General features: G+C 39.2%; 1 protein-coding gene across 1 annotated transcript in view; it reads left to right on the forward strand.

Moving 5' to 3' along the window:
• The first annotated feature begins 539 nt into the window (after nucleotides 1-539).
• Nucleotides 540-13,419, forward strand: part of LOC119661220 — a 32,394-nt gene continuing 19,514 nt past the window's right edge. Inside the window, exon 1 of the mRNA XM_038070445.1 lies at nucleotides 540-2,062. Coding sequence (XP_037926373.1) covers nucleotides 899-2,062 — 1,164 coding nt within the window. The 5' untranslated portion in view covers nucleotides 540-898. The remainder of the gene's footprint in view (nucleotides 2,063-13,419) is intronic.

Raw genomic sequence — 13,419 nt, forward strand, 5'->3', positions numbered from 1 at the left:
ACCAACAACCAGAGAATACCCAAAATTCTGATAGGCAACAATGATTAATTCATTGTGTATGGTTAGTTCTGGGATACTATTATTATTATTTTTGGACATATCAGTCTTAGAGGTATCCCCAGTTATTCATGAAGGAGATGTGTGAAGAAAAGTGAGTTGTGATAAGTTGGGCGATATCTCAAATAGTCATCTCATTGTTGGTTCAACTGGGCCGTGTAAGTTAATTGCGACAAAATTCGATCTATTCAGTTAACATTCATGGCCTCTGATGTCTTTATGCTTTTAAGTATTTCTCCTTAATGAAAATTGCTTACCTTCAGGAAACGCTTTAGCAGCAAATTTTATAAGAAGAAGTTCCGCATAAAACTTTGGCATCCTCCTTCATTCTTGGATTAGCAATGTTTTTCAATAAGACCGCATCAGCGTCCATTATCTTAGAATCTAATAAGTTGATAAGATCCACAAAGCAGAGACAAAACTTCTTGATCCACTTATCTATTTACTTTACCTGGTAACACCCTAATCAAAAGTTACGCGAACGTAACTGACAGAGCAAGACACTGTCAGAACTCACAATTACTTTTTTTTTAAGTTTACTAATGTAATTTACTAACAATTCTCTAGTGAGAACGAAATTAAAAGTGCTTTATGTCGATCGATTGTGCCGGGGAGTTTCTATGGAGAGTGATTAAACTATCCGATATTGGTAGCTGGTCGGGTGGGAAGGTCAGGGTGTAGAAGAATGTCAACAAGTCGCGAGCTAATCTAAAATTATCATCAATCATTATAATCTAGCACATAAATTGAATTCGCGAACGGCACACGGCAGCTCGGGCTGTATCAACAGCGAAATCATGTAGAAACAAAGGCGTTTCCAAACAGATTTGGTATTGGAAAAATGTCCTGCGAACCACCTGTTAGCGGTCGTGTGAGTGCAATCAAATCGCAGTTCGAGAGCCTGAGTAGCGTGGAATCACTTGACATAAGTGGAATTCGATCAAAAAAACCGTCGGTCCGGTTTCAGTTTCAGCGTGCAGCTACTTCCTTTGATCTCACAAATCGACATGACAAAATAAAGGATGTTGTGAAAACCTGGTCGTCGCAGCCGAAAAATGAAGTTCCCAAACAACACAGTGATTCTGCCTTGTTAGAACAACACCGGCGCGTATCTAAGCAACCGGTAAATTCTAATCGACCGGCGTTGAAACGCTGCTCCAAGGAAACGACTGAAGTGAAGCTCTCAAGACATACCAGCGATCCAGTGAAGCGGAGCAGCATCAAGAGAAGTCCGGCATTTCGTGTCGGCGAGAAACAAAATAAAGCGATACTCATCAAGCAGACGTCACTCACTGAAGATAAGACGGTAGAAGATACAAAGTTCGAAAAGTTTCTCGCGCGAAATTACAGTAAAACGAATATGGAACGTTTCCAGCAGGCTGGATTGTCCGATTCGCTGAAGGCAGCGCTTCGTCAACCGCTACCGGTTGGACCCCCGCCCAAAAAGCCACCCCGGACATTTTGTGGCTCACCAACTTCTGTTCCTGAGGAGAAAGCCCTTTTCGATTCCGGGGATGGGCACGATCCAAGTGACTCAGCAACAAGCGGCGTTCATATCCAGGAAAGGATAAATTTTCTTGAAACAAATCTAGCCATGAAGAGCGGACCGAAAACTCATCTTCCGGCGGTTAAGTTTCGAACTCCACTTCAGAAATCGAAGACTGAATTAGTGTTGCAGGGCACAAAGTTCCTGAATTGTATTTCGTGTCTTCGGGATTCGACGCCAGTGTACGATTCAGTGGGCGCGTACGAGAACGAATCGAAGCCTTTAATACTGCAAAAATCCAGAACGACATGTTTGACAGGAAAACCACATGAACCTATTTACATGGAACCTTTCGGTCATCTCAAATCGAATAATCGACAGATTTCCAGATGCTCAAACTTTACTAAGGAGACTGAAAATGTCAATACGAACACTAACGATAAAAAGATCTCGAACGGAAACTCGGTAGCTTCTTGCAGTTGCCCGGAAAATCACAAGTCAACCGATTCACATTATTTGGTGAGTGTTTGTGTTCTTACTATCGCAAAATTAAGATCAATTAGTCATGGCGTTCCGCCCGACAAACTCATTAATGACTTCATGTTTGCAAGAAGCTAGGTATGTTAATTCAACAAAAGATGAGAGGAATGCCTGGGGATTCTGCAGATAATGTTTTGATAAGTTATCAACAGTCATGGTAGTTGAGCAAAAGATAAGAGTGAAATTTTGTTACAGTTTTCGTTTCTGCTTGAAAAATGCGGGTCAGAGCGTTTTTCTAGTTTGACTAATCTTTGTTTGATTTTGGTAGTGCGGAGAGGCAACCAAATCTCAATTGCTGTTGAGAAATGATGCGATTTCTTTTTTGAAGGAATAGTTCCGCCGTTACTTTACATTAAGAAGCGGATCGTTTAGGCCGTATCTGTTACCGGTTTACCTGACCGAAGTGTTTCCATCAGAGTTGGCCTTCGGTATTTACGCTTGTCTTTACTTTGTGGAACTATCACTAAATGAAAGAAGATACTTTTTGGTAGTTTTTAATGATGAGAAACTGCCCGTTTTTTCTGTTTTCCGTCATCTGTCTTTCCTTGTTCCGATTCTTACATTTCTGATGAAAGAACTTAAGAGATCCTCCGTGCTTGTTTTTTGGCTTTTTTTCCTTTTTAACTCAAAGATACACCCTAGTCTCATAAAAGTGCTTACAAAAATGCCTTCTATATGCGGACTAATAGCACTTTTTTCCCTGTCGATTTGCCTATCAAAAGGAAAAGCGTGCAATGAAATCTTGGCGCATAGTTTTGTTAGCGCTATAACTATAATACTGAACTTTTCCTCGATATCCGCCCTTAACTCGATTTTTGGTCTAATATTTGACAGGAAATTCAAAAAGATAAAAATTAAATAAAGGATCAAAACATAAATGTAATTTCTACCACTACGAATACACATTTTACCTAATACTAGCACTAAATGCCAAGCAGTTAGGCTAGGACGATTCTACCTACTTAAAAAGAAGTAGAGGCGCTTTGATGGTGGTGCCCCGTGGAAGGGCAATGGGAAAATCCGGCGAGAACCTCGCTATATCGAGCATGTTTGTACAATGATGTACTTCTGTATAGTTTGATCGACAGTGTGTCAGAGTCCCAGAACATTTACGGAAACAGCGAAGAACCACTCTCTCGAGGTGTTCTCTGGGACAATGCACAGCGCTTTGGGATAATGGCTGACTCGAGTGTTGTGTTGTGTCAGTGCTCTAATATGCTATGATCCCATCTGAAATAACGAATCAAGCGATTGATGTAATTCGTGCTGACGAAATTCGTGTGAACATGGAAGTTGAAGCCACTGAAAACTGAATCTAAGTCTGGGAAAGGCATAACGGGATATATGGGAAATATTTGCATCACTTTGGATTGGACGAGTGTTTGTCGTTTTCTTAGGTTCATGGAAAAGAGCCTGGTGTGGAACGATGCCTACCACGTAGTCATTGGATCCCACAATATCGTTGAGAAGATGTTGAGGCCAAAAGGCGAATTGTATTGCAGTAAACTTCACAATAGCAGTTACCCAAAAAAACTTTAGGAACTAGAAAAAGCCTGGAAAGCATATCGGATGCGTGACAAATATATTGGTTTATACCAGAGCCATTCATGTGAAATAATAGGAGGAAGAGTGCGGTGATCGCACAGGCAAAGAACCTTGGTTTCGTCGGAATTTTTTTTTTCTGTCCGACTCTGTCTGCAAAGACATTTGACTATAGGTTGATGACTCGATGAGAGAGCAGATGCAGATGCTGTCGGCGTACTCGAGGTGTTTAAGGAAATATGCTATAGTCCATTGAAGCTCTTCACGTTCTTTGGACAAAGTAGTATGAAGGGCGTCGTCGATCGCGAGAAAAAAAGTATCCGTGTCAAAATGCGACCCCGAGCTTTGAACTTCAAATTCCTACGAAGTTTTACGTTCCTGGGTTCAACACAATGGGTATACTCTCTGTTGAAAGCCTTTTCAAAATCGATGAACAGTAAGTGGATTAGAGATTTAAACTTCGCACATGGTTTCACAATAATCTGAAGGTTGTTAATAGGGTTGATGAAGTAAAATCGGAATCATTCTGCTCCCGTACGCCTCCATGTTTCCGTCAGATAAGTTTGGTAACGGTCTTTTCGGGCGGGGTCGAAAACTTCATTCGCGCCAGAAATAAAGGCATTTTTGATACGGTGCAACGCTTATCAATATTCTCGGACTGCTTGTTCAAAGCTTGTGTCCTTTGCGCAGCAAGAATTTTATCTTACTGCTGGGCGACACCTCAACCAGGGAAATGGCCTATATTGAATTTACAAGCAGACGCAGTTACACAGTGCAAGCGAATGTAGGCCATCAAAAGGCTGTCCCTTTTGAGGCTGAAATCAGCACCCATTCAGAATACAAAACCTATTGTCGATCTGATTAGATCGTTATCTTGTGTTCGAACAATTTGACACCGTTGAGGAGGGGTATGTGCGCAATCCACAAACCAATTGAAAATCATTAGCTAAAGGTCCTAGTCGTTAATTCAGACCCTATCGGAGACGCTGTCGACGTTTTGTTAGCAGAATATTCGTAATTTACGACAAGTAGGGAAAACTTTGAGATAAAAGGGATTCATTTGAAATATGGGGTGGTTCGGTTTTGAGTTCCCGATTATATTTGTTAGGAACTATAAATTTGTTTGGGGAATTGGTTTCGCATTATCTAATAAGATAGAGTTAATACTCTTTAGAGCAGATTTCATATCGCAACATATATGGATATATATACGTGAAGTGAAGAAATAGACGACAATGTGGTCACTGTGGGATGTATAAGTAAAATATTCTCACTCAAGAAGATTTAGAAAATTTGCTGCTACAGGAACGTCAACAACGCTTCGGATAGGAGCTGATAACGCCAACGGTAGCGGGTGCCCCAGGAATGCTCACTTTCTCCAACTTGAGTGAGAATTCCAACAATATAAGCTGAACATTCTGGGTCTAAGCGAAGTAAGATGGCGGGACACTGGAAAGTACTATTCTCTCTCTTGTGGCAGTGTGCTTTTGAAATCTGGAAAGCCGAGTGGTAGCAGCCGCAATTCTGATGTCCGGTTGTCTGTGACAGCTACGGCAAGGCGGGCTCTCTTGATCTGGGAACTGGTTTCTGACTGGAGGAACGTCATAATTGTACAGTGTTATACACCAAGGGAGACTTCTGATATAATGGAGAAGGACGGTTTCTACGAGAAATTACACGCATCTCAAGAAGGACTTCTTAAAGGTGAAACTGAATGTTAAGGTGGGCTCTAACATCATCTCGTTCGGGCAAGTGGTGGAAAAACACGATTTTGGAGACGGTAGAGATAATCTTGGAGGTTTGTAGATTGCTGCACAGGCCTTGCCATAGCGTCAGTTGGGTTTCAACGTGCAATTAGATTAACCACTTTGATACTCTTTTCTCGGACGTTAAGCAGGTTGGCCACGTTTGGTAGCGGTATCAGTATGTGCAAATTGGCTTGATGTGTAAGATGTGCGATTCGTTTAACAACTTTGTGTGAGTTCTAGTATTTTGATGGGGACCATACGGGATTTGATAGGAGCCATATGTGATTTTTATTTACATTTTTTTTTTGCTTTTAACTCAACTGTGAATTCAATTCAAAAGAAAAAATATAGTACCATCAAGTTTGATATGAATTCTATTATTATTGGCAAAGTTATAGCGTTCAATTCGTCTTCTTCGTTTTAATTTAGTGCATTGTAAAGCATCAGGACATATCAGTACCACATTGAAGTCAATAGTTGTCAGGGTCCTATACGTATATAAGCCGAACGTGTTCTTTCTACCTGTAAGCTATTGGAAAATTTCTTTAAAACTCTTTCAACTGAATCCGTTTACTAAATATATTAATTACCAATTATGAGCTAATACTAATAAAATTATCAAATACTCAAACCACTGAGGATCAGCTTAGTGGATGGTGGGTGGGTGGATTTCATGAGATCGCAATGGTTGAACTTTAAACTGGCAAGATGTGAATTCCGAGATAAGCGATGTTTACCCTTTTTTACTTTTCTTGATTTTTAAGGTTTGTGTCAAATAAAACCTGATATTAATTTTCCCCTGCAATTTAAAGTGCGGAAGTAAGAAGTCGAAATGTACACACTTGAAGTGAGACAGGACTCATAGTCGGAAACTACTCAACCCAAAAATATGAAAAAAAATCTGGAAAGTGCGGTTATATGAACTCGAGGTCTTATAATATGACCCATCCGATATCTGCTCAAATAAACGTACTAATACTTTTCATCCTACGAGTACCAAATGCACCACCATAGAGGAAATTTTCTCGCACGCTTGCCAAGTTTCATGAATGTGCGAAACAAAACCTTATTAAAACTGATTCAGTGTTGGTCTGTCACACCTGATTCATTCGGAAGCGGCTAAACCGATTGTCATGAAACTTGGTGATAACGTGTAGTCTGTGAATCCCTTTACAGATAGTAAGGGGCGCCACTTTTTGTTGAGTCTAAGGGGAAGCTCCCCATACATGCGAAGAGGTGTGCAAATTTTTTTCAGAAAATATGACCATGTGATACCCAACAATGAAAAGGTTCAATTAGTACTTTTCTAAACTGATCTTATTTCTAATTCTGGGGAAACATAGGGGAGTGAGGGCTCAAAATGTAGGCATCGAAAAGTGTAACAGGTCCTGTTCTCGGAACCTATCCAACCGAAAAATGTATCTAAACGAAATCAAGGCCTCAAAGTACATCCTGTTTCGAAATCTACACATATAAAGTGATTAATTGTATATTAGCATATTTTAAAAATTTATTCGCAAACCCCCTTAAGTTCATGCTATAACTACAACATTGACAGTGGTATAAAGGATAACATAGGGCATAAGTTTGAGAAGTTTGAAGGAAATCCAACTATTATTAACAAGATATAGAAGGTGAAACTTTTCCATTTTATGTGAATTTCGTGCATTCTAAAACGTGTATGACATCATCATAACATATAAATTCGTCAATAAGACACCGAAGGGATCTCATATGAATGAGGGCCCGCAGGCAGATTTTTAGTCATTTATATATTAATATCAATTACGTAAGACATATGTTTGTATTTGTATGCTTATACTAATGAAGCTTGTGGGTAGTGCTTAATTTAGATAGATATATTTGTACATTAAACCAGCGGTATTCAATATACGTACTGTATATGAACATATGTATGCTTTTACGCATGAAGTAATTCGGAAATACATATGTGTACGATTAATTTATATACGTGCATGTTTACACACAGTATTCGGTAATAGGCAATGTTTGTTTGATTTAAATATCTTGTAGTTTGAAAAAAATCTTAAGGAATAATTTGCGTGTTTAACTATTATACATATATACATATGAATCTAAAAATGTGTGTAGACAGTTTTTCAAATAAGATGAACACAAAACCTTTATAAGGGATGCGCTTTCTTCCAATATTTCGACTTGCTTGTATCTGTTGTAAGTTGTCTTCTTCACATTTGTTATAATAATAATATTGAACTCCTAGTGTAAAGCGTATGAAGTTGACTGCTATCAATACAGTGCTTTGTAGATCAAATTATTTGTGTAAATGGCTTTTTAAGCAATTTAATGGTTAACTATGTACTCATCATTCCTCACATAGGGAAACATAAAATCTTTTATTGAAGCATCTCGCTTCCGGTTTCCCGAATTATTTTCACTTAACACAGTACTATAGTCAAATTAGTTGCAAAACTTAAGCTGAACTGATTTAATTCAAATTTAATTCAAATAATAAATTTAGACGAAAAAATGTTAGCCCTCCAAGTGTAGTTAGAGTACCTGTTAACATTTCTATGACCGACATTGTATGTCATTTGTTTTTTTTTTGCTTTGTATGCCACTCTGTACTCTAAGAAAAATTGGCATTTTTTTCGAATCAACTCCCAAAAAAGTTGAAAGTTCCAGAGTGTGACACGTATTGCTCCTCTAAACTATCTTGGATGATTTAAAAAGACAAGATCATTGAATACCAAATCGAAGTCGCTGAGTGGAAATTATTACTATTTGATTAAATAGATGAAAAGGGAAGTTTAAAGTAAATTTTACCAATAAAAACATAAAACGTTAGATTGGCATTACTTATTTGATGATATTGGCAAACTCCAATTTCACCTTCTTGTAAGTAAATAATAATGTACATTTTAAATTACGTGTACTCTCAAAGCTTTCCTTCAAAGTTGCTTGTAAATTCCTTTTGCATCTTCATACTTGAATAGTAAGTATTAAATATTCTCCTTTGCAAATGGTGAAGTCTAAATTTCGAATATTATTACATATATGTATTACGATGTTTGATATGTTTTGCAAACCTTATGGCGATAATAATGAATTGACAATCATTTTACTATAAAGGAATGGAAATTAAAAAAAATTGTTAAACAATTTTTTTTTTAAATTATTTGGCGTGAATATTGCAGACGTTCTTATGCGATGGTCGAATCGACGTTATCTGAAATACATACACTAGTATTTTCTACCATAGAAGTTTTTAGGAAAGTTCAATATATGCAGAGATTGTATAATAGATATTTAATCAAACCGCAGCAATATATCGCTATTGTATCGGCACATTAGAATGCAGTTCTATTTTCTGTTATTTAATAAATATTTGCTTGCTAGTAAAACTTGTTTTGTCGACATAGATAAATTGTGTTTAATGTGGAGGAAGTTGTTATTATGATTCTTGATTATATGTAGGCCTGAAGTAAACTAGAAGCTACAAATTATTCGCTTACCTGTCGATACTTCGTTATATAGACGTTTGATGACCAGATATGTGAATGCATAGTAGATAGAAAATACTATTAAGATGAATCTGTGATCTAAAGATGATCGTAGCCAATTACAAGAATAACGGGATAATCAATTATTTTTTTTTTTGTTCAATTGTTCAATTCTTCTCATTCCATGAAAGAAGAAAAACATCTTATCTAATATATAACAAGTCGGAATACTGGAAGTTTCGGGTACAAAGGTTTTGTGTCTTACACATTGACATTCTTCCATTAGTATATTGCTAAAAACCCAAAAGTCCCTTCATATTTTTTTCAAACTATAAGATATACGTACATTTTACAGACGTATATAGTATTATGCTCACCCTAAACAGGTAAACATTGCCTAGTACTGAATACTGTATTCTATATGCATGTATATAAATTGATCGTAAAACTATTTTCGATTTACTTCGTTCATGAAAGTATACATATGTACATAGGAAGTACGTATGTTGAATACCGCTTGTTCAATGTACAAATATATCTATCTGAATCAGGCACTACCCCAAAGCTTCATTTACATATACATATGAAGAACTACATATGTGCGTCCCGAGTAATTGATGTTGATATGTAAATGATTAACAAACTAAAACGAACTGTTTCCTTGTGACCTCCCATTCACATGAACTAACACGAATTGATATGTTATGATGACCTCATACACGTTTTAGAATTCATGAAGTTCACATAAAATGCAGAAGTTTCCCCTTTTATAACTTTGTTAATAATAGTTGGATTTCCTTCAAACTTTCCACAGTTACGCCTTATGTTATCCGTTATACCATTGCTTTGTACTTCTAGCTGGAACTTAAGGGGTGAATAGGTTCTGAGGACGAGATCTACACTTTTTGGGGCCATATTTTGAACCCTCACTCCCCTACATTTCATCCGAGATCATAGCAAGAACACAACAAAAACAAAACAAAGAGTGGTGAGAGGGCGCTTTCTTGATGAACACCGCCGGAGTCACGAAGCGATTTTGATACACCCGCCACACTTCGAACTTTACTTTTCGGATCGTGGTAGCATAAAAGATTAGTTCATGTGACTCCAGATCCAGAAATGCAATGTAAAAAGAGCGATGTTTATCACATTGTTTCTCTATGAGTAGCCGCGCTTGTTGCATTCCGCCATTAGTTAGATAGTTTTTGCCCAATTGTGTTCTACACTCTTGTTGAAGAACTCATTGTGCCACAATGTTGGGCCCCCGCTCTTCGTTTTCCAGAGCTCAGATGCGATGTCATCAGGTGCTGTTGATTTCCCCGATTTCCTTCGTTGAAATTGCTGCAAATGTCGGCTGAGCTTATGGAATTGGAGGATGAACAAATTGACATCTGCTCAAAATATTCTCGTCATTTATCTGTTCGTTTTGGTAATGGACTGTCCAGGTAACAGCGATCGCTTTCTTTGCTTCCCGCTTGGCATTCTTGTAAAATTACCAATTAGCCAGCATTTCGTCGAGAAACTTATGTTAGATGTGTTTTTTTCACGGACCTTCCTTTGGATATCGTCATTTCAAACCTTGGTGACCCCGAGAGTTGCATAAGCCGCTTTTTGGATCGTGCTTTCAATTTGGTTGTACGACTCTTTCCACGGCTTAAGATGCAGTAAATCCGCGTGAAATTGTTAAGTTTGAACTGCTATAACTTTAATTCTAATAGCCGGATTTCCACGAAACGTTGCAGTATTATGCAGGATACTTTCGCTATGCCGCTGCTTTGATACCCCTAAGATGAACTTGAGGGGCGTTTTCCAGTCATTTTAAAAAGTTGGCAATATCCTATTATTAAGTTTATTTGAGCAGATATCGGAAAGGGACATATTTTGATCCAAATTTCATATAACCGTATCGCACTTCATTTTTCAGATATTTGGGGTGGGTAATTTCCGAAAAGAAGTCCAGTCTCACTTTACGTATGCACATTTTGACCTCTTGACTCCGAAACCATTCAATCGATCGCCATGCAAATTGGTATATTGGTATATGGTGTAAAAATAAGTCAATGTCATATGAAAATAAAAAAAAATCTAATTAAAAATTGTTTATTCGACTCCATTCGAGCCAAATATGTTTGTAGTCCTGCCTGGAAAAGCCCATGTGTGTTTGTAAACCCCTTTCCGCACAACTGAATATTACACAGTCCGTTGTCATTAGTGTTCTTATGTGAGCTACGGGAGTCAACGTATCGCCTTAATACGGGTTCCGTCTCTACTTGACTGTTAAAATCCCCAAGTATGATTTTGATATCATACTTAGGACAAGCTTCGAGGGTCCGCTCTACTGCCTCGTAGAAGGCATTCTTCTTCGACTATGCAGCCTCTTCTGTAGGGGCGTGAACATTAATAAGGCTTATATTTTGGAATTTGCCTCGCAATCACAGAGTGCGTAGCATTTCGCTTATGTTTTCAAAGCCGATAAGCAGGTTTCATTTTTTGACTGACTAGGGAATCTACTCCGATTACATGGTTTACTGGATGGCCGCTATAATATATGATGTAGTGGCTCTTCTCTAGGAAATTCTGTCCAGCGCATCTCTTGTAACGCTGTTACATCACCCTTATATTGGGACAGAGTATCGGCTAGCTGCTGGACAGCATTCGATCCGTACAAGGAGTGCACGTTCCAGAGAAAATGCGCAAATTATTATTCAATTTTCGTTGCCAGGTTCGCCGTTGTGTTGTCAATGCTGTCCGAAGGTCCTTTTCTGGTTTCGTTGTTTTCCGTGTAGGGTTGTCAGGTCTACGCAACCCCCAGCCTAGTGGACCAGTTGGTACCATTTTTCCCTATTTCAGGTGCGGGAGACTCGCCTTCATCCTTCTCCGTCTGTAGTTTTTCATTACGAAAGAACTCCTAGCGATCACCACGTGGAGGTGGAGATAAAGTTTGGTAGTAGAGCTGTTGGTGTTGATTCAGCAAGTGTTTGCCAGGTTTTATGCTCCATCGTGTTTACCAATCCACGCTTCGCCCTGGGATCTATTCTACCCTTATTTCTATGGTATCCTATGCTACAGATACAGGGAAATTTCGGCCTACTAGTCAAGCGCCCTGACGTGGATGTAGGGGATTGCGCATTAGAACATTAGCTCTAATATACATAGTTGTCTATGGCCTTTCCATTGTTTTAAGTACGAACTATGTCAGGCATATTAGTTTGAAAGATTTAGGGTGAAAAGGATCCTTTTGACCCTGCTTCTCGGAGTAAAGACCACTCTTGCCCGTCTTCATGCCCTTGGTATATATTCTAATACTGTGCTGCCTCTTACCACTCAAAAGAGATCCTAAGATGATTTCCCGGCATCTGTGGAATAATGCTGGGAAAATGGTATCTACTCCGGGCGATTTCACTGTTTTCAAAGTTCCCCCTGCCAATCTTATTCTAGCTTTCCAGCATACCTTTTTCGCTAGTTTCCAATTTGCGTCTTTCTCTCTTCTATCTATTGTTGGGGTATCAGATTACGGCCTCCGCGATTCCTTCGAGAACCTTGGTAGGTTTTCCATCCGATGTGGCCTCCGAAGTATCCTTCCTTGGTTTCTCTCTGTGCATGTACACAGGTTTGCTACTAAATCAGTAATTGGTGAGGCAGCTACAACATTTAATTCCCTCCAGGTCGTCTACCCCGATCGTGGGGAGTTTGCCCTCCTTACAAACTTACTCCTTAACAACTATCCATAACCGTGTGTGGAGATTTATGTTTTGAGTTATGAGGAAGCGTAGAGGCTCTCCTTTTCAATAGCTACTGTTTCGGGAAGGTGGAACGTCACCATGTATGTCCTTGGTGTATCATTCCCAGCACATGTCGCCAGTTCCGTTCCCTTGCATCCTAGCAATTAGGGGACCGTGTCCTCCGTCACGCAGTCTACCAGTATAATACCTAAAAATATGCCGGTAAACGCAAGCTTCTTATTTCATCCCTCATACATTTCCATTAGGATGAAGTCCACAATTGTTTCCTGTTCCGACCGAATGCTCTTTACCACTTTACCCTCCTGCTTTCACTATTGATCGTCCCGGAATTTCTTGGGCTCCAGTTTAACTTTCTTGGGAGCATTCCCCTCTTGTGGACTCTTTTCCGCTGCTCTTCGCTTTTTTGGCTTTGATGCTGAAGGCTTAGGTCTGTCTTGAGCCTTCTTGAGGCCCTCTTCTGGTTTCGCCACTGAGACCTGTCTCCTTCCTGATATGCGGACCTCAGACGTACCCTTGCTCATTCCTGCTTTTTGAGCAGGGACCTTTGTTGGTTGCGGACTTCGTAGTAGGCCAATGTTAACCTTGGCACCACTGCTTGACTTTCAAACTTCTCCCTTTTTGGACGTAGTTAAATGATTCTGTGTTACGGGGATGTGCCTCCGCCTGATGGGCCTGTTTGTGTGCGATGCGGGGTCCCATTTGTTTGTTGTTCGATTTTTAATATTTTTCTTCATTATAGGTGTTTCCAAATGAAAATCCCACGAGTATGCGCTTTAGGGGGCTCTCTTTGCCATAGCTCCCGTAGCACGGTAAGGCCCGGT

The sequence above is a fragment of the Hermetia illucens genome, chromosome 1, assembly GCF_905115235.1.
Source record: "Hermetia illucens chromosome 1, iHerIll2.2.curated.20191125, whole genome shotgun sequence".
In the NCBI taxonomy this organism is placed as follows: Eukaryota; Metazoa; Arthropoda; class Insecta; order Diptera; family Stratiomyidae; genus Hermetia; species Hermetia illucens.